The 21,573-nt window shown below is 39.7% G+C and overlaps 1 protein-coding gene across 1 annotated transcript; it reads left to right on the top strand.

Moving 5' to 3' along the window:
* The first annotated feature begins 19,468 nt into the window (after positions 1 to 19,468).
* On the top strand, positions 19,469 to 21,557 carry LOC146376596 (heat shock protein beta-1). The gene is made up of 5 exons (XM_084945311.1): positions 19,469 to 19,823; positions 20,210 to 20,273; positions 20,500 to 20,620; positions 21,069 to 21,406; positions 21,482 to 21,557. Exons 1-5 carry the CDS (start codon positions 19,469 to 19,471, stop codon positions 21,555 to 21,557), a joined length of 954 nt encoding a protein of 317 aa, XP_084801437.1.
* The last annotated feature ends 16 nt before the right edge of the window (positions 21,558 to 21,573 follow it).

Raw genomic sequence — 21,573 nt, 5'->3', positions numbered from 1 at the left:
TTTGGACTCATTTCCATGAACCTAGTAATGTTTTTATACATGGATTTGCTGGTGGGGTTAAGTAGAAACAGGAAGCTTACATTTATGCGAGAAGCCTGATCAGTCATTATAAATATCTTTAAAAAGCTTTTAAAGAAATATCTCTCAATTTGTGTAATTTAAACAGACGTCTGTGGAGCTTTATGCCAGAGGATGCTTCATGAGACTGGTGATCTAAAAAACACATTTTCTAAGTGGATTATATTTAAAGGGGACCTCTGCTTTTTCTTATAGTACATATTTCAACAGTGGATGCTCACTATAAACGCGGACAATATTTATAGTTTTACTCTTGTATCTTTATTATGTCAATGAGAAGCGGTATCCTTAATGATGTCATCTTAGGCACACAGCTCTGGTTGAGAACACAGGAGTCCAGCCAACTGCTGATCCGATCTTTGAAATGCAAGCAGCTACCAGTAAAGGAAGGGAGAAGGAAGCTTAAAAGGGCTCGTTTCAAACAGAAAATGAACTCACCAGCTGCAAGAAGGCCGAGTACAAGTTCAAAAGCATTATTTTGAACTGTAAATTATGGCACAAAAGGTGACCTTTAAAACTGTCTATAAAACTGTTTGAAACTATTTTATATTAATATTTCCAATATTCTGTGCCGTCCAACATTCATGAACTGTTTATATGTCAGTATGATGGTATATTAAAAGTGCACATCCCATAATTCTTTCAGTGATTCTATACAGTATGATGAAAATTGATCCACAAGTATGGAAACTTCCAGCCTGTTATCCCATTATTTGGCCCAAATCTTGAGAGCACTTTTTTGTGTTTTGCCATTTAGTGATTGTCGGCCGCATTGCATTTGTCTTGACATAAATGCGATGCATACTGTACTTTTTTGTTCAAAATTTAGAACCAGGTGGCACTGCCATGAAATCCTCTCTAAGATCAAAAGCAGTGCAGAACGCTCGCAGAGCAGAAGCCGCTAAGTGTTACTTTTGTGCACCCAACTTTTGTATGTGTCTCCTGTCAACTGGCACCAGAATTTTTAACAAGGCAGATTTGTCAGAGAAAACTTTTTCTGACACGTTTTTCCACAAAGGTTAGCTTTGGTTCATGCGGCATCAAAAGAGTCCGCCTTATGAAAGAAATACAAAATGAAAGCATCAGGACTACCTGTCATTGTCAGATGTTTTGCATTAAATATTCAACAATCTGCCTGTTTGTTTTTCTCTGTTTGATGTTTGCTGAAGTGTAGTAACACATCTGTTCGACAGGAATTGAATGAATGAACACTGACTGACAGAGGGTAGAATAAATGCAGTGATTCCTTAAAGCCCAATGCTTTTCAAACAGTCTCAACCTTTCCTTTACTGACAGACATTATGTGGTGATTCTTATAAAACAAACAGACAGCAGAAAATATTGAAGTTACACTTAAGTACAGAAAGCCATTAGGTCTTAAACTGATCTTCTTAGCTCCAGCGAAATATGTATTTTAGACAATTGTAACAAATTATTCATTTGTAAAAGTCAGAATTTAGTAAAAAGTTCCCATTGCTGTTTTCTTCACAACATTTTTTTTTATTTCAACCTCCATTCAGTGGAGTTAAAGGGACAGCCTTTGTTGTTTGCCTTCATTTTTACTACATGCTCAGGTAAGAAACACAGTGGCACAAACTGTAAATAAACAACAGCAGGTAGTAGCATACTAAATCTTAAATACTGACATATTTAGCTTTTATAGTTCACCCTAGACACTGCATGTCCGTGACAGAGAACCCTTCTCATATGGTTTCAACTATCATGCCTGTATTTTATCACTACAAAGAACATAATCATGTGACCCTGTCTTCAGTATCTTTGATTAGCAGCTAATTTCCTGGCAGCTCAGGTATGAGCAGAAAGGAACAACATGTAAAATAACCACCAAAATGTCAAACCCTAAAAACTGGACAACTCCAAAATATGACAACGTTTTAATTATTCAAACACGTCACTGACAATCAGCAATGCGCAGTAACGTGTTATTGTAATCCAATTACTTTTTTCAAGTAATGAGTAAAGGGATTACTGTAGAAAACAAGTAATTAGATTACTTTCCCGTAAGCATGATACGTTACTGCGTTACTAAACCGTGATTTTGTTTGTGAGAGTGTCTCATGACAGTGACGTACAACCGTGCGATGTCCGTGGCAGCAACAGACGTGTGTAGATCAACAATGGATAATATGGAGTGGGGGAGAGAGTACAACGTGAAGTGCTTATAGCGTGGAAGTAATGACATTACTTTGAGTTTGATTCTGTAAAAAGGGACAAAAACATTAACGTCCTCTGTGCACTCTGCGTGGAAAGAAAACTTATTTCTACAGCAAAAAATTCAACTTCAAATCTGAGCAAGCACTGAGCACGCTGCCACGGGAATGTGAAATTCAGAGAAATCCCCGGATCTTCCCACTGACATGACCGCTGCAGCACCGGGCAAACCTCCACTGCCCCCACTCCTGCTAAACAGGTGAAAACAGACTTAAGAGCAATGGGACTTAAAGGATAAAATGTTAAACGATTTTTTTCAAGTCAAAGACTTTTACATATAATTTATTGTTTTCTTGATGCATAAAGTTAAAAGTTTAAAATTAATAAAACAAGTTTTAAAAAGAGACTTTTTCATTAGATTCAATTTTATATGATGGATTATGCAGCAAAAATAGAATTGGGCTGCAAGGTCTATTGCTTTATTACATATTCAGGGTGTGTATCATGTTTTTAAAAAGTAACTAAGTAATAGATTAACTAATTACTTTTGAAAATAAGTAATCAGTAAAGTAACCTGATTACTTTCTTATAGAAGTAATCAGTAATTAGTAACTACTATTCTCAAGAGGATGGAACAACACCTTTCACAATGGCTATTTAATAACTGGGCTGGCCTTATGAAAGTCCCATTATTTAATAGCCACACCTCATATACTGAAAGTGACAAGCTGAAGGGCAAAGCAATCTGAGCTGCTGCTTTCCAGCTGCTAGTGCTGAGACTATAGTGGATTTTTTATTGCTTCAGTCCAAAGCCAAAGATCATTCAGCTTGGAGATAACTATGTTATGTTGTGGTATGTAAATGTACCATACACTTTTGAATAGCAACCCTGAGTACCTTGACCACACAGGCTTCTTCAAAGGTAACAAGTTTAATAATCTTAAATGAAATGCATAGACTATATGCTGAACTGTAACCACCTCGGTGCTTGGCTGTTATTCCTGAACAACTGCCGGCAGAGATAAACTCCATCTTAGCTTTTAATAACATTTAAGGATGATGGCACTGGGATTTTTATTGCTATTTTTTTTATATTATTGTTATTAATCATGTTATAACACATTATTTCTGTTTTCCAAAAACAAACCAATAAACAGACATATTTTTCAATGTACCAGTCTTCACTGAAATGTATATTTGTACTAAAATATACATTAATTAGACTCGGAATATGAGTGCATCATTAGGTATCACTCCAGAAGGACAACCTGCTAAACGCTATTTGGTAGCTAACAAGTCACTAACATTTTCTGTCTTATAGTTGATGCTGAGCAGATAGTGTAATCTCTCTAAGTTTAGCTTTTCACTGAAAACGATACTCAGTGATGCTGGAAAGAGAGCTGTTTGCAGCAATGTCCTCTCTCTCACTTTGCTATCAAAGCCGGTTAATGTTCGCCAGAAACTTAGCACCACCTCTTTGGCCAAATGTGGTCACTGCTGCAAAAAACAAGGTGATGATGTAGTAAATATGTGAAGTCACAATGGCTATGTGCATCTTTTATACACAGTCTATAAATGAGATCTGCAAGAGTGTGCTAAAATCAGTTAAACTGTGGGCTTATAAAATATGGAAGATCTGGTGGTTGTAACTTAATGTGGGTGGTCTATATCATTACACAGAGGCACACAGGCATTTGCATCAGTGTTAATGGACAACATGAATTAGAGCAGCTTTACACCGGTGTAGGTGTGGGAAGGTGTAAAAGCTAGTTTTCCTTTAGAGTAAAATAACAATTTACAGTTTTATGCTTAACCAAGAAAAGACACTACAAGACAAAACAAAGGTTGTTACCTCACCTTCCTGAATTATTGTCTCTCTACTAAGAAGCATAGAGGTCACATCTCTGTGTTCTTTTTGTTGGCTGCTTCAGCTCTTCTTGATGTCTCTACCTTTTCTCTTTCTGCAGGATGTGGAATCTCTGGTCCTACTTAATTACAGATGCCAGTGCCTGCAAAGTAGAGGAACTCAGCCAAGAGTCATAAATACAGCGGGGCTCAGTCAGGGTGCTTTAATAATGATATATGTGGACAAACCACAAACATCAAGAATACACATTAATCTCCTGTCTTTTTCAAAGACGTAAAAATACCATCAAACCAAATGAGTTATGGTCAAAAGTCCCTGTATGCCATTAGAATAATTCTTCACAACTATACATGCACACCTACACACACACACACACACAAAATCACACTGTAAATCATCCAAATCAGAGCGCTCCAAAACAGCAGGCAGGCACAAATGACAGCTAACTAGAGCATTATGAGGGAAATGTGTAATGTCAGGCCAGATTAATGACTTAATTATGGTGGTTTAGCTTCCAACCATAACCTTTCCTCAAATATTGTTTGCTTGTTTTTCCTCATACTGCACGCCTAATTACCTTTGTATTAATTCTACGGTGGAAAATTAAAAGACGTAGCATTGAAGCAACTGTCGAGGTGACTTTGCCAGAAGACCAACCGAGGTAGCATAGCGCCATGTTTCTTAATAATTTCACAAGAGTATGGCTGTCTTGTGAGTGAAAGAGCCTTAGAAAAACAGGTCAGAGTGCAGGATGTGATGAAGCTTGTTATACTGAGCAAGAGTGGAGTCAAAGTAATATGTACTGTGTTGGCTGTGTTCGCCTCTGTTGCTGGAATCAACTGGATTTCAAAAGGACTATTACAGGGCTGCATGTGCTTTAAAATGAAATGAAAGCTCTGGTTTACTTCATATGGATGTTGTTGAACCACAGCAGTCAACAGAAGTTGAAATAAGACTGACTCTTAGATAGGCAGACATCAAAACAAAATGATAATATCCAGGAACATATAAGCAAGTCTAAAAAATACAATACCATTGATGCTTTGCATTTTGCACTAATTAGCAAACTGTATTACATTTAGCAAAGCAATTAAATAAATAAATTAAAACTATGTAACATTAGAAAAACTTCTGAATGTTATTCTTTCATTGCATCATATAAAGTGACAAGGCTCTTCAACATATGAAGGTTATCCTTACATTCACTTCAACTTAGTTCAGTTCAGTTTGATTCATATGGCACTTAATCACAGCAACAGTTGCCTCATGGCACTTGTTGTTAGGTAAAGATCCCACAATAATACAGAGAGAAGGCCAAGAGTCAGATTACCCTCTATCAACAAGCACTTGGCAACAGCGAGAAGAAAACCCCCCTTTTAACAGGAAGAACACTCGTGCAGAACCAGCCTCAAGCAATCTGCCAGGACCAGTTGGACGTGGTGTTGTTGGGGAATTTGGCTAATAAGCAAAATTGCTCAATTAAAGCATTGGGTCTCAAACTTTTTGAAGCATAACTTCACAAGCTGCAAAACATTCATGTGTTAACCCCACACTATTTGTATTTTTCATTAATATGCATACATATACAATAACTAGACTTTGGACCATGAAGGCACCAAACTAGGGAATATCTTTATGTAGAATGCCGTTCCATCCCTCCGGCAGAGTTCCAGACACTTGGAGAAACAATTTCCCATGTGCACTTAAGCTGTTTTTAAAATCAAGTGATGCATTACAAAGACACTTTATGTTAGTTTGTCTGTTGCTATCGAGTCTATGAGTCTACTGCTCAGGCCGGTCTAAAAACTGCCAGAGCATGGTCAGTATATGCCCAGTGAACGGGAAAAAAATCTTATGTTGTTTATAAAAGCAAAGCATAACAATCTTTATAACATTCAAAGAAGTCCCCATCCTACTTCTGCAAAATGTTCAGGAATAAAGATTTTGTTTTAATATTTAGCAACCAAACTTGTCGATAGAACCAGTTGCCAATAACTCAAATTAACAAGGCGTGAAAACCAGAGCTTCAGAGCTATGACCTTTTGACTTTTCATTATTCTGGTGAACTTTTCTTTCCAGGTGAACTATCGTTTTTTCTTGTGAAACAGGTGAGGACCGGCATAAACACCTACATATTTTCCAGCCCTCTGCTGTTCCACTTCTTATTTGTTATCTACTGAGCAGCTGGCTGGTAATATTTCACCCACAAGTGGAGCCAAGCACTTCAGCCTGGGAGGGGGCCACGGAACACTTATGTTCCAGCATGCTAATTTGGCTCCGTTTGGTACACCAAGTGCATCAGTTTAGCTTCGAGGCATGTCTGCTCTATTTGCATACCACCACACCCCTGATATTACTTATTAATCTTCAGATGTGACATCTAAGTCCAAAATGCACCAGTCTTAATTAAAGTGTGTTTCTATCAGCATCGCTAATGACTCGTATCTTCAAATGTGCAAAAAGTTTTTCCCTAGAGTAGCTGCAGGCTGCTAAGAGTGTGGGAGGCGACTCAATGACCTTGCCTCAGACATGACTAATTTTGTTAGCTCTTTGTGCTTAAGTGACTCTTACTTTTGTTGAACTAATGTTTATTATTATTTATATTACTATTGGTTAATACTTTATAACTTGGAGGCAATTGGATGCCTTTATGCCTCTGTTTGATGCAAAACATGCACAAATGCAACGATGCTGGGTGTGCTTGAATCTACCACAAAAGCTGAACAACAATGTGCTGAAAGGAATGGGTGGTTAGCGAGGGGGGTGGCTGTGGGACAGAATAAAGCTGCAGAGTCAATGATGGCCTACAGCATTTGGAGTGACAAGAAAATAAAAGGCATTGAGGCCAAGCAATGTATCATCAATACGCAAACACACAATGAAACTTGCGTTTGAAAGCTAAGAGGCTCTGAAGTGAAACCCCATTATGCCTTTTCTCATCAGCACCGTCTGTCTGTCCTACCAGTCAATAACAAGCCAGTCTTCTTTGTGAAAGTGAATCATAACCACTAATCGGAAGCTGGCTTGAAAAGCTTACTAAAGATGAGAATTTTTGCAAGAAGTACTTGATAGGTGGTTAAAAACTGACTGCAATGTAAAAACATAGACATTTGTGTTTAATGGTAGGGTAGTGGTGGTGGTAGTGGTTTTGGTAATGGTGGAGGGCGACAGTTTTTAGCCAATCAGATCATGAAAGCCCATGGGTTGCAGCTTGTTGCCAGGCAACAAAAGAGAGGTTTTCCGGTAGGTGAGGAATCTTTACAGTGATTAAAACAACTAAGATGTTATGGCTGTATTTTGAATTTACACATCACTTCTACTCTCAAACCACAAAGAATTCCCCAAGTGAATCCTTAATAAAATTAAAGGCATCAACATGGTTAATTTTTGCAGGGTGTGATAGTAATTCCACTTTATCTGTATGACATAAACAAGCGCAAACACATTTCCTAAATCTTAAATCCTAATAATAAATGCAGCAGAAGAGTGCAACTTTGGCAGTATTCTCCATCAACGACAGCGTGATGAGAAACAGAACTCGCAGTTGTGTTGACAAGACAGCGTGGGATGTTTCGCGTCAACATCACCAGAGAAAAATGGCAGACCGCGACAACACAAGCTGGTGCAGTCATAAATGACAGAGTAGCACTGCCAAGGGTAAGAGCCAAAACAATCTCATTAGGCTTTGTAGTGACTACTGAGACAAAACAGGAGGGAAAGATGAAACAAAACTGGACATTCACTGAGGCTTCGCAACAGATAATTTCATGGCACATTACTGTGAATCTGACAGAAGTGAGTAACTGCACATTCAGGGCATGGATGGGTTTGTGAAATGTCAGTAAATCTGTCTTAACATGCAAAAAAAGTTAAAGGAAAACTATTTTAAGTGCACACAAAGTAAATCTGTGGTCAAGGAGCCAATCAATTGTCACATTTATGTCATAATTTCCACCTTGTCTTTTGAAATACGAACAAGCGATATTATTACAGCTGTGCCTGTTCTTTTGAGATTATATAAATAATGTGACAAATTCACATCCTACAAATGAGGATTACTGCTACTTAAAATACACTGACATTATGTAATATTATTATTGCCTTTTCCTCACATTTGCTTCCTTTTTTCTGTCTTGTGCATTTTTTTTTATGTCTGACTGACAAAGCAAGCACACTGCATGCTTATAAAGTAGTGACTTGTCAATCCCGACGAAGGCCTGCCCTAAGGCGTGAAATGCTTTATCATCCTTTTTGACACTAATGGATTCCGTGGATTTAAAACTAGCAAGTGATGCCATAAACTCATAAGAAAAATGTTTATTGAGTTTATATCTCAAGTGAATGGTAGAGTAATTTTTTCAATAGATTTCAATACAGTTTCACTTCTTTAATGCAACCAGAGAAACGGCACCCCTCTGGCCTTTAGAAAGAATGAAGGTTTAAGGCACTCCAGTATAGGTTTCATTGTTCATCTTCCAGCCAAATCCATCTTTTATGTGGTTAAATGTGGAGCTGGACCCATAAGGTGGTTAGTATAGCTTTAGCATAAAGGAAACCTACAATAACTAAATTTTAGCTATATATTCTTTTAGTACTGTCAGCGTTAATCTTGTTAAAATGACGTTAACGCCATAAGCGCTTTAGCGCGGCAAATCTTCGTTAGCGAGTTAGCGCGGATCGCTCCGTGCATGGGACTGGACAGCGCTAACGCGTTAACGAGCTAAACGCGCTAACGCGTTGACGCCTTGCAGCCCCACGCACAGGGCGAGTATACAGCTTGACTAGCTTGGTCACTAGATCAAAAATAGGATGGCAACCTCCTTGTGATTATGAAAAATTGGTGGTTCATGATTGCACTGACTTATTCGCAGGGGTTGAGCATGCAACACCCTCAATGCGATGCATCTTATTGTAATAAAGGGAACAACATCTGGGATCTCTGTCCAGAAGAGTGCAGTCCTAGGAACAGCTAGGATACTGCACAGCACCTTTAAGCTCCCAGGCCTCTGATAGAGGATACAACCTTAAAGGATATATAATCCATTCTTTTGCACTGGACTGTGAGCAGAAATGTTATTGTCAGAAACACCAGCATGGTTAGACACCACTGGATGCAAGTGAGAAAATGTTTTGTGAGATGAGTGAACTAAACCTTTTAGTGTGTGTGCGATCTAGTGAAAGGTGATGATGTATATAGATGGTTATATTTTTCCATTATGATATGCAAAATACTTGAAAGACAGGCAGCAAGGTGTCAAAGGTTTCCATGCAGCTGTCCGAGCAGAAAAACAAATCCAGGCTGATTGAGTTTAGGAGCTTCACGCAGACTTGAAAAGCAGTGAGATGTATGAGTTTTCAACCTGTGAACTGACAGAGAATGAGCTGCCATTTGGCCTAAAAGCCATCACAGTCCCAAATCATTACTACTGTATTCACTTACAGGGATAAACAGCCACAATTCATCTGGGGGGTTAGTTTCTCCTGTGAAAATGGCAACCTTTCCCCATAACACCTGTATGAATAATTCAGCACTCTGAGCTCTATCAGAGGCTGTCAGAAATGTCAGCCGGTTGGAAGTACCCTTAGCTGCCCCGAGAGGATGTTGTCTCTACACCCTGTGGTGGGGTTAGGGGGTTGCACACTCACTAACCACACATACAGATGACCAAATGCCATAGCTTTTTCAGTGCCAGGATTCCACTGCCTGCAGGACACAGAAGTGCTGAAAGCTCAAGATACCTGCAGTGAGCAAACTGTTGTAGTTTTAAGGTTTTTTTGAGATATGATGCTGGTAGATGTGACCATTTTTCCATAGGTGATACTGCATTCCTCAATTGCTTTGCTGAAAATAGGAGCTAGCAATTGTTATCTGCACTGCTGTCTTTGAGAAATAAACAAACTGGATTTTTTTCTGTCTTTGCTAAATACTTAAAGATGCTAATCTCACCTGACTTGGCCCAGATGCCTCCTCAGGGTAGCGATATCGACTTTGTTCCAGGCTGAGTACAACCAAATGACAAACTCTGAAAAAGAGGGTGTATAAAAAGACACAAAAACAAAAGAAGTAACTATTATCAGTTTGCCTTCTGAGTCGAGAGCACTTCCTCAGTCATGAAAAACTCTGCAGCATCCTCATGTGACCTCTGTGGAGGCAAACTGGGCAGCAAGCTAGGAGCAAATATTGAGATGACATTGCTCATTAAAATGACAATGGCAATTTGTCTTTACATAATTAACTTCAGTGAATAAAACTATAATGATTCTGCAAGATAAACCAATGTTTTCTACAGTATAAATTAAATAACAGGCTGTGAGAGGAGTATAAATGTGGCGTATTCATTCAACAGTCATACCTTACTTCCTCTTGTGGAATCTGGAGGGCTTCTGTTAATGGAATGACCGCCGGTCCTTGGTGGGTCATCTGTAGTCTCTTGTGAATACATCATACGTCATGGGCATATATGTACATATACCCCTATTAATATGTGGTTAAACATCCTTTGGCAAGTTTTACACCTTGACCCTGATATTTGACCACTCTTCTCAGCAGAATTGGTAAAGTGAATTTAAATTACTTGGTTTCCTGGCACGGACCCAATATTTAGCTCCTGAACACACTAACCAGTTTCCCTTCATCTGAGGGTGACGGATTCAGTCAACGTCCAGACAAAGAGGTGACACATCCAAATAACATACATGTATGTATAATTCTTTGAACTGATGATCCTGGAGTCACAAGCACTTGGAAATCAAATCTACAATTCTCATCCTTTGATCTTTCTCATCGTTCTAAGTATTGGTCAGTCCACTGAGTGCTGTCAAAAAATCCTTTTTTAAAATCCAAAAGTAGTCAGTCATGATCACAAATAAGAAGTTAATGGTTCTTGGCATTATTGAATTGCCATTATTACTCAAATATTTAAATGAGTGTATATATGTATATTTTTGGCCCATTACAGATCACATAAAATCTAAAATAAATTCAAAATTTGTTGTTAAAGATGTATGTTGATTAATCACACCACCCTGGAAAAAGAACAGCTCGAAGAAATTAATAATCACCCAAAACTACCATGACATGCATTCCCATGAGTGTATGTAAACTTCTGACCACTACTGTATCTTGGAATATGCTTTTAATATGTTTATTTTTAACTTATAACTTGTATGTAATAAAATTTGGTTCAGATCATGTGACTGGAGCAATGCTGGTTCAGTATGTTTTCAGTTTTTAAATAAATCCACAACAGTGTCACCATCAAAGGACCCCCACCATCACACCACCTCCTCCATGCTTCATTGATGATAACCATGCATGTAGAGATCATCCATTCACCTTTTCTGCATCATACAAAGACACGGTGAGTGGAACCAAAGACATCAAGTTTAGACCAAAGTACAGATTTCCACTGGTCTAATGCCCATTCTTTGTGTTTTTTAACCAAACAGATCTCTTCTGCTTGTTGCTTTTCCTTAGTAGTGGTTTCTTAGCAGCTATCCATCCATCCTCTTCCACTGTCTTAGAGTGAGAGGCATGGTACACCCTAGACAGGTCGCCAGTCTGTCACAGGGCTAACACATAGACACAGACAACCATTCACACTCACATTCACACCTATGGGCAATTTATTGTTACCAATTTACCTATCCCCACAAACTGCATGTCCGTGCCACTGTGGTGCCGTTCTTAGCAGCTATTTGACTGTAAAGGCCTGATTCGCGCAGTCTCCTCTGAACAGTTGATGTAAAGATGTGTCTGCTACTGGAAGTCTGTGTGGCTCTAATCTGAGGTGATGGTAACTTGTGATTTTTGCACCTAGTGACTCGGATGAATTTATCCTCAGCAGCACAGGTGACTCTTGGTCTTCCTTTCCTGGGGCGGTCCGCATGTGAGGCAGTTTTGTCGTACCACTTGATGGTTTTTGGGACTGCACTTGGGAACACGTTTAAAGTTTTAGCAATTTTCCGGACTGACTGACCTTCAGTTCTTAAAATAATGATAAACTGTCATTTCAGTTATTTATCATTTTTTTCTTTGCTACATAATTCCATATATCTTGCTTCATATAACTGATGTCTTCAATATGTATCTACATTGTAGAAAGTAGTGAAAATAAAGAAAAAAAAAATAGTAACTACACATATATATAGATACATACAATATATAAATATGTATTTATGTAATAGCTGGGCCGCACTGCAATGCATGGACAATGCTGGACATTGGACATTTAGCCTCACTTGTGTGGCAGTCTTTTAGTGCAGTATCATTATATGGGCATCAAGGTTATGTTCAGCACCCTTTTAGCAGAATTCTTCCTGGAAACATTAATGTCAGCTGGAGTCCACTTTTTTCCAACAACTCAATGAGCTAATGTTTGCTTAATTATAGGGTTAGCTATCAAGAGCTGGGCACCAATTGTTAATTGTGAACCCTTCTATTGTCGGGGACACACTGTTTCAAAAATAACCAAGAATTTGAAGAGTTAAATCTGATTTTCGAAGCTTTTTTGTGGCAAGAATGACACACAATAGAAATAATTACTAGGGAACTGGGGATAGATGTCTAGAAATGAACTTTAAATAACCACAAACACAAAGCGCCGCTTAATTTCAATAAAAAGTTCTGCATGTCTGTGAGAGTTTCTAAAATATTGTTAGGTTAAATGGAAGCCTTCAGTCAGTTTATTGTCCCACACAATGCTAATTCTACTTTAAAATTGCATTATTTACCCATGGGATGGCTTTCCTCCCCTCACAATGAGAAATGGCACAATGTTTTAATGGACGCATGATTCAAGCTTTCACCACAGATCAATGACTAAAAAGCAAGCCAAAGAACATCTTTTGTTCCAGATCAGTCATCAGTCTACTTCATTTGCTCCTTCAAGGAGTCACTTTTACAGCTAAGATTGCTGCTTCAAATTATTTGTTGCTATATGGAGTGCATCCTTTGCACAAACCTTCTGTTTAACCACTTATGTTGCAGAGCAAAGCAAACCCACATCTTTTAAAAATGTTTTTAAAATGTTTCAGAAGTAAAGAATGAAACAACCTTTTAAAACAACCTCTCAGATATTTTAGGTTTGAGTATTTAAGTCAGTGCAAATAAACATGAAATGCTGATTATAGAAGACTATAGTACCCAGAGAGTGAATATAGATTTTTTTTGTGATTAATAAAGAAAGAAATGCCAGTCCTTTACAATGCATTCCTGCTTAAATGTATGTGAAATATTGAGATGAACTGGACAAGAACCATGCTGAGCTCAAGACTTCAAACAGGACAAGAGAAGGTGCTGGAGGGTGTGGAAATGGCAAGTCCATCATATTTCACTTTGAGCCTTCACTACGAGCGGTCCTGTCTCTGTTTGGCCCCTGCCCAGCACCACCGTCTCTCTTCATCTTCCTCCTCACCCTCCTTCTCCTCATCATCCCCCTGTCCCCACGCGCTTCTGCTGATGGATGAGCTCATTTGCTGCAAATCTCTATCGAGTCAAACCGGGACACTGTTGTTGCCTCTCTGCTACATCAGTGGGCACGGAGGATTGAGATCTCAGCATATAAATACTGTATGTGCGCATAGGAATGCACACAGAAAACGCATGTTCCAGACAGTAAATATGTGTCTGAAGGTCTGTGAAGTGGTTCTTAGTCTGTGTATTTCTGGCAAGAGCCAAGAGAAACACACACACACACACACACACACACACACACACACACACACACACACACACACACACACACACACACACACACACACACAGAACAATGCTGTCAGTATTGCATTTGTCTTAACAGCACCACTGAGAGCTGAATCAAAAGCATTGTAAATGCAATACCTTAGAGTCGGAAAGTGCAGAAGATGAGATTGCCTGTTTTTCTTCCTTGGTGATTTACACTGTATATGGCCGCCTTCTTGTTTGCTGTAGTAATAGAGACAATGGATTGGCAGCAGGCATGGTTGAACCAATTCAAAGAACAAATTTCTTTGAGCAATAACATTTTTTCCATGATCAAGCATTGCTCGATATTATTTCTGACTCCCTACTAGCCGCAATAACTTGTAAAACAGCTTTCCCAAAATATATTTCGATAGATAAGTTACCCCATTGTAATGTGTCAGTTCTGATACAGACACGTCTCTCTATTCGCCGGCCAGACGGCCGACTGAGCCAACCTCACAATAACTATGATGAATGCAGTGTCCACAGGAACAAACCAGCCATTTGACACTTCATCCCCCTTGATGCATTATCTCCTAATATCCTGCGGATCCATGGCAGGCTGTTTGAAGCCTTTTGATTTGGTGTGACTGGCCTCTGCTGAGCCCTCTCCTGTGCATAGGTGACTCTAATCATCTTAAAATGGGCAATGTCTTACCTCAAATGTGTTTTGTTATTGGGGGCAGTCTTTGGGGGATAGGACAGCATCTGTGTTCCTGATTAGGAAAACTGCCTTCAAAACTCTCTCTCACAGATCCTCTCTCACTGGAGTCACACGGAGGTCGCCTTAAAGTAAACTGGGTCACAGTTGCGTTCCCCATTGTTTGACTGCAAGTCCAAGATGTGTTGTCGTCTGGGTCTAGAATAGTTTATTTTGCGACACAGTTGCGTAGAGAGAAAACTCGGCGTCCATTAAAAGTAGGCGAAGTGACAGGTCTGGATGAGTCTACTCTGTTTGGCCTGTGGGGAGGGGGAGGGGCTGATGAATGAGCGATAGAAGCTCTGCCGTGAAATGAAAGGGATCACATACACAGAGAGATATGAAGATACCACTTGCGAAGGGTATTAGCAGTTCAAGGGAGGAAAACAGGAGGGACCATGAAGATGTTCTGATTTTTAGCAGCTGCCAGATGGGATGGCATGAATCAGAAATCAGGAAAAAAAAGATAGAAAAGATGGAGAAAGGGAGTCTAGTTCCTTCAAAAGACATTTATTATTTTGGGCGAGATGAATAAAGTTCCAGTGATCTTTGAAGTTAATCCTGATTCAAAGCATCAAAACGATTTGGCAATGATGTGTTTACAGTGGGGTGGGGAAACTCATCATCTGAGAGAATATATTCTGAAGTCTCTCATTCCCCCTTATTCTCACATTAGCACACACACAAACAAAACTGTACTGAACTGGGCTGGAGTCATGCTGTCTATGGAGGCTAACAACAACACATCTTTCCATGTGTTGCTCCTATATTCAGGTTCACTCGGTTTCCCGGATGTGAAGGCCATTTAGGATTTTCACTTGATACCCGGGGAGATTCTTTATCAGCGCTGCTATCTCAGCAGCAGTTCTCAGCAGTGTGATTTGATTTTTTGAAAATTTGTTTTTTTTACTGTTTCTCACATCAAATGTAGAATTTCTCTTTACATGCATAAGTATCTAACTCCATCCACCAATCTTCTTATGAAGAGTAATGTGAAAAAGAAAGATTTCAGGGACTCCAAGCAGTGCTGTGAATAACCTGCCCCACGATTTAGTTGCTTGTTAGAACCACTTTTAGCAGCAGTAACTTGAAGCAATCATTTTCTACATGGCTTTATCAGATCATTGTGGAACAATTGTGGTTTACTATTCTTTACACTGTTGCTTCATTTCATTGAGGTTTACAGGCATTTATTCGTGCACAGATCCTGGGACAGCAGTTTATTGGGTTGAGGTTTGGACTTTGACTGCTCCACTGAAGCACTTTGGTCTCCACTTTGCTCTTGTCTGGACATTGTTCCACAAGTCCTGTGGTTTGTTCCAATGCAACTTTGCAAACCTAAGCTATCCCCACTATGTTCTTGTTGGAGAGAAGAGACTTACTCCTACTAAGACTCATTAAAGATCCTGTCACAGTTTCACTTGTCACTTGTGTCACAGAGGAAGGAAGAGGAACCAAATGCAGACACTTGGAACTAAACTATAATTTAACAAAAAGCAAGCCGTTTATTTGTGGCTGGGAAAAGGTACAAAACAAAAGGCAGATGCACACTGAGGCGAAACTAACTAGAACTAAAATGAGAAAAACTAAATGCTAAACACAACAGACAAAGAACAAAACCTTGACGATGATAAAAACCTGGAAACATGACGAGAACTCGACAGGCAGCCTGAGAAGCAATGAATGAAAACACGCAGACTAAATGCACACAGAAGGTGATCAGAGGGAGTGGAAACACACGAGGAAACAGCTGATTAGAATGAACATAATGATGCCACAGGGGAAGTGAAACCAAACACAATGAACATGGGACACCAGACCTCTGCAAAATAAAACAGGAAACATTAGGAGACCTGGACATGACAACACGAGCTTGACAAGATAAGACACGCAGACATGAAACACATGAAGGGCGAGGGAGACTTAAACACAGGGGTGAAGACACAAGGGGAACCTAAGAAACAATGAACTATAACAGGGCAAGTCAAAGGAGCTTGCAAAGAAAAGCGTCTGGACTTCTTTAAGTTACTTGAAGACGTTTCACCTCTCATCCGAGAAGCTTCTTCAGTTCTAAGGTCAAATGGTGGAGAGTCCCAGATATAACCTAGTGGGAGTATCCCCCCACCGAGGGACAAAAGGACCCCTTGATGATCCTCTAATCGCCTGAGCCAAGGTGTGAAACTGGGTGTGGGTCCCAATCAGCCAGAGTTTCGGGTGTGTTCATTGTGAAACCTGGCCCCACCTTATCATGCGAATTCCTGAGGTCAGATGGCCCAGGATGTGAGTGGGCGTTAAGGCGTCTGGGAAGGGATCTCAAAAGCAGGGCATATAACAGGGCAACACAGGCAAAATAGAAATGAACTTAGATAAGCTAATGCAGCGGTCCCCAACCTTTTTTGTGCCATGGACTAGTTTAATGTCAGACAATATTTTTACGGACCGGCCTTTAAGGTGTCGGGGACAATTACAACAAAATAAAATGATACGACCAAGACAAAAACTGTGGTATTTTGTAAATAAAATAATTAACAAAAATTCAGTGTGTTATTGTGTAACTTTATTAGCAGCGTCCTCCTGAAATGCAGCAACAGCATTGAGAGTAACATCCTCCTCTCTGCCCCTTGATGTTCTCTGGTCGCTATGGTGAAGCATAAATATTTCTTTCAAAATAAGACACACAACTACAACACGGGAAAAGACCCAGGGAAACCGAGTTCACGATAAAAACCCTGAAAACCATAAATTTCACTCCTTAGCCTCCACTCTCATGGCCTAGTATCAAACGACTCACGGACCGGTACCAGTACGTGGCCCGGGGGTTGGGAACCGCTGAGCTAATGAACTTAAACATAAACCATAAACATCAAAATGTATTAAACTCAAAACGCTGGGTCAAATGACCCATGATTGTGACAAATCTTTCTTCCGTTCCTCTGATTTTTGCTTCTTACCTTTTTTATTTTGTGGAAAAGTAGTGTAAACTAATATAATTTTTACCTTTTAAAATAAATTACCTTCCAGTTTCTGAATGTGCCTTTTCACCACCAGTATACAGTACCTGCCATGAAAAAGACATATTACTCACAGATTGCTGTCAATTTACCGACTGTAAATACTTCAAGTTTCTTTGTTTTTATCAGAGTTCATTTTTTGGTTAAAGACCGCTTTAGGGAATCACCACTCAGTTTTGTGATTATACTGGCTGTAGTGATCAAGACGTTTGAGAATATTTTATTAAATCAGCCCTCTGAATGAGATCACTCAACATTAATTAACCAGAATGTGGTTGGGAAATCAAAAGTAATTTTTCATTTAAGAACAATCAGGTCACTAACCTACCTTTTTATACCTTATAGCTTCCATATTGACAGCTCTTGAGTTTAACCTTGAATCTTAACATGCTGAATATAAAAGATTACACTCTTCCCCTGAGTCCAATTATTTATTTCAGACATATACAAACAAAAAAAAAGTTGCAAAACAGAGAAGACATGAACAGGAGCCACTTGAACCTCTGCCACTAATTAACAACCAGAGGAAGCGCAGAGGAGGAAGTAATCAGGAAAATTAGCTGCTGGTGTTTTGCTGAAACCTGCTTGGCTAGCAAGTGTTTATGTACAGCTGCAAGCCCACATATTGGCTGATAATATATTTGTCCAGGAAAGAAAAAAATACCCTACACATGCACAAAAAAGGCAGACACACTGTCACAAACAAAAAAAACTCACAACTGAGAATATAATTTGGTATTTTGCTGTTAAATGTTTTCTTTAAACTAACACAACGGAACCTCCATTAAATAATACCCACAAAAAAAAGGAAATATATAAAAATAATTCTAACAAGTCCTAAAAATTGGAGTCATCCTGCTTTGTTCTTTCCACATAACTGTTAAATTTCTTATCACTCCCACCCCAGCTAGTTTAACGAAGAGTACGAACACCCTATTGCACCATCAGTCTGTGTGTCCTTCTTTCAGCAGAGATGGAAATCTTTAATGATGTTTGAAACAAAGGAACCAATTTTTCAGGCAACTCCAGCAGCAGCAGGCAAGAATCCCAATTTAACCTCTCACAGCGTATCCCGCAGACAGAATCTGTGGGTGAGGCATCACACGAAGTGTCAGAAACATCTGTTCAATTTGCTTTGTGGTCCAGTGGACATTATGCCAAGATCTCAGGGCACACAGCTCTAAAAATGAAGCAGTGATGTGTCTGTCACACTTGATAAAAGCGGGAACAATGATAATCATTCTGAAAGTGGTGGGGAAAAGAAAAATGGAATGAAAAGGAGCTTTGTAAACTGGATACACACACATATGCCACTGAAACATTTAAAATAACAGCAAAAAGGAGCAATTTTGTCTTCTTCTGTCTTCTCACCGAGACAAACTGTTACCACTGCATGTCCTTCGAGGGTAAAAATACAGGGGAATTATGACTGGCTCATGACAAGACTGAGGAGTCCAGTCACTGCTGACAAAATAGAGTTCACAGGGATGTGAGAGGAACAGTCTTCAGGCGACACATGTAACATTTCAAACACAAACCAGCCATAGCCTGCTCCTGCCTATTTCCCATCCTGCCTATAAAAGTTATAAATATAACTAATTAGTCTGCAGCCTTGTTCAGGCCAGCAAAAGGTAGCAGCCTCGTCTTCACACGCATCACCCCATGCCGATGCAGCCTTCTCATGGGATCACATGAGTGCTTAATAAGTGCTAAAATGGACAGGAGCACTATATAAACCCCCTCTGAGTTTTCTCTGTCTCACCACACTTTGCTTTTATCCTTTCCTTGTCCTTTAAGTAGATTTTAATTGCTGGAATTTCATTGATTTAGCCTCAGGAGTTCATAATTTACTGGCTAACTATCATCAGAAGAAGTCTGCTGTGTCCTTTTTAAAATCTTCTTTCATTTCTCAAAATATGAGCGAACAGGCCAAAGCAGACACATCGTGTGGGGAGTACAGCAGGGGTGCCCCTTGGTACCCCTTGAGAAAGTGGTGGCATTTGAGCCAGCTTTTCAGTCAGGATGCTGGCCTGCCATCTTTCCTGGAGTCAGGGGATGCTCGCTGGATGGATGTGGACTGGTTGCAGAGGAGTTTGGCAGCCTGCTCCTGGCCAGGGTACATTCCCGCTCCGCTGTTTGTGCCCTACATCTCTGGGTCGATGCATCATCCAAGCCAGACGATTAGTAAGTGGAGGGTCATCATGGATGTGGCTCACTTCACCCCCTCAGAGATTTCTCTCAGCATCAGAGATGGATTCCTGGAAGTCAGAGGTATAGAACATTGGCTTACATCTCTGTTAATTAAACAGCTTGAAGAGTTCACTTTATTAACATTGCTAATTACTTTTACACACAGGATAGTCTCGGGTCTTAATGAAGTATTAAAGATCTTATCTAGCTATCAAATATTATCTCAAAGAGTTATTTAAAAAGACTTTTTTTACAGTTCACAGGGAAAAAAAATCCTTAAAATGAAACACTGATGGAAAAAAGCTGAATGTAACAAAATTAGAAAGCTGCTTAAATAATGTGCTTGGGGAAATTAAAATCACTGCTCTGTGGCAGAAATTAATTTCTGTGTTGAGTGGTTTCTCTATGTTGCTTGATTCCTCTGTGTGTCCTCGCATTCTTCCCCATAAATGGTAATCCGTCCCCAGGGAAGCACGAGGAGAGGCCAGACGAGCATGGATTCATTGCCAGATGTTTTACAAGGAAGTACAGGTATGCAAAGTAAACACTGACAATAACCTGCAGATGATGAAATATGCAGTTTAAGCCATTTTAAACATTAGTCAGCAGCCAAGCATGCAGCACTGATGGTATTTTTTCAACAGTACTCAATCTCTCAAATGTTTGCTGAACTGAACATTTAGATATTAGGTACATCTGTTTCAGTATTTACGCTTTGTATGTCATGCCACTGTAAACCTGGTTGTGTCATTATCAGGCTCCCAGTGGAGATGGATGCTACCAAAATCTCATCCACATTTTCTGTGGATGGTTTTCTGAACGTGGAAGCTCCAGTTCCCGAAACGTCTGTCCCTGCTACAATCCCCATTCCCATAAAGGTGCTAATAACTTTAAAGTTGGTTAAAGAAATACTATACATTTTGATAACTTGCCAAGGGGTGAAGGAAAAGATCAGTACCACTGACATATTTGTCTGGCACATGTAATTCACAATGCTAGAGCGAGTGGGTGGCTTACTCAGATTAGGATGCAGACAGATGTGGAGAAATTCAACATTTCAGGAATTATCTGATGTACTATTTTTTTGTAGATGAGCCACAAAACATGACAACAGTACAATATTTACCACGCAGACATCAGAGAGGTATTGATCTTTTCGATTTGCTCCTAAGAAACAGTTCCTTTAAAATACAGATTTTTATAGACAGTTTCCTAACAATCTTTTCATATTGTGTCCAGTTTAATAACTGTCTTGATTTTGCTGGTATTTTTTTTTTTTTATTATTTATTATTTTATTTTTTTAACATATTTATGCATAAATGCAGGTGATAGTAGAGGATAATGGAGAACCGGAGGTAAAAGATGAGAAAGAAGAAGAGAGCGGGAGAGCACCAGACCACCCAGAGTTTGCTTCCTCAGAGGATCACGGGGAAGGCTGTTCATTAGAAGTCCATAGAGATCAGGCCCAACCTGAAGGTGCCACAGTCGGGCTTCAGCAGCATGATGAGAGGACGGAAACAGAGGAGGAGACCCATGAAAAGCCAGCTGGAGATTCCCCCTCCTCAGTGCCTGCAGGTGACGAAAGCACAGACAGCCTTCAAGATTCTTCTACAAAGCCAGAAACAGTGGAAAGCCAAGAAGGCCCAGACACAGACACATCTAGACAGCCAGAACTCCAAAGGCCAGTCGTGGATGAAGAGCTCCAGGTGATGGCGAGCTCACGGGAGGCTGCTGAGAACATAACTCAGCCTGGGGAACAGGTCCAGAGCCAGGAATTGGAAGCATCAAATATACAGCAAGAGATCACTGAATAAAAACAATGTAATGGTG

This window comes from Perissodus microlepis, chromosome 12 (assembly GCF_051167445.1).
Source record: "Perissodus microlepis isolate ML-2025 ecotype Zambia chromosome 12, ASM5116744v1, whole genome shotgun sequence".
Lineage (NCBI taxonomy): Eukaryota > Metazoa > Chordata > Actinopteri > Cichliformes > Cichlidae > Perissodus > Perissodus microlepis.
The sequence above is the reverse complement of the archived record's forward strand: the minus strand, read 5'-3'. Positions and strand labels throughout refer to the sequence as shown.

What these genes read in the sequence shown, in the direction of transcription:
- LOC146376596 (XM_084945311.1), top strand. Translation starts at nt 19,469, where the DNA reads ATGAGCGAACAGGCCAAAGCAGACACATCGTGTGGGGAGTACAGCAGG. An exon ending in TGGATTCCTGGAAGTCAGAG is followed by an intron (nt 19,824 to 20,209) that starts GTATAGAACATT and finishes ATCCGTCCCCAG; the next exon opens with GGAAGCACGAGGAGAGGCCA. An exon ending in CCAGACACAGACACATCTAG is followed by an intron (nt 21,407 to 21,481) that starts ACAGCCAGAACT and finishes GGCTGCTGAGAA; the next exon opens with CATAACTCAGCCTGGGGAAC.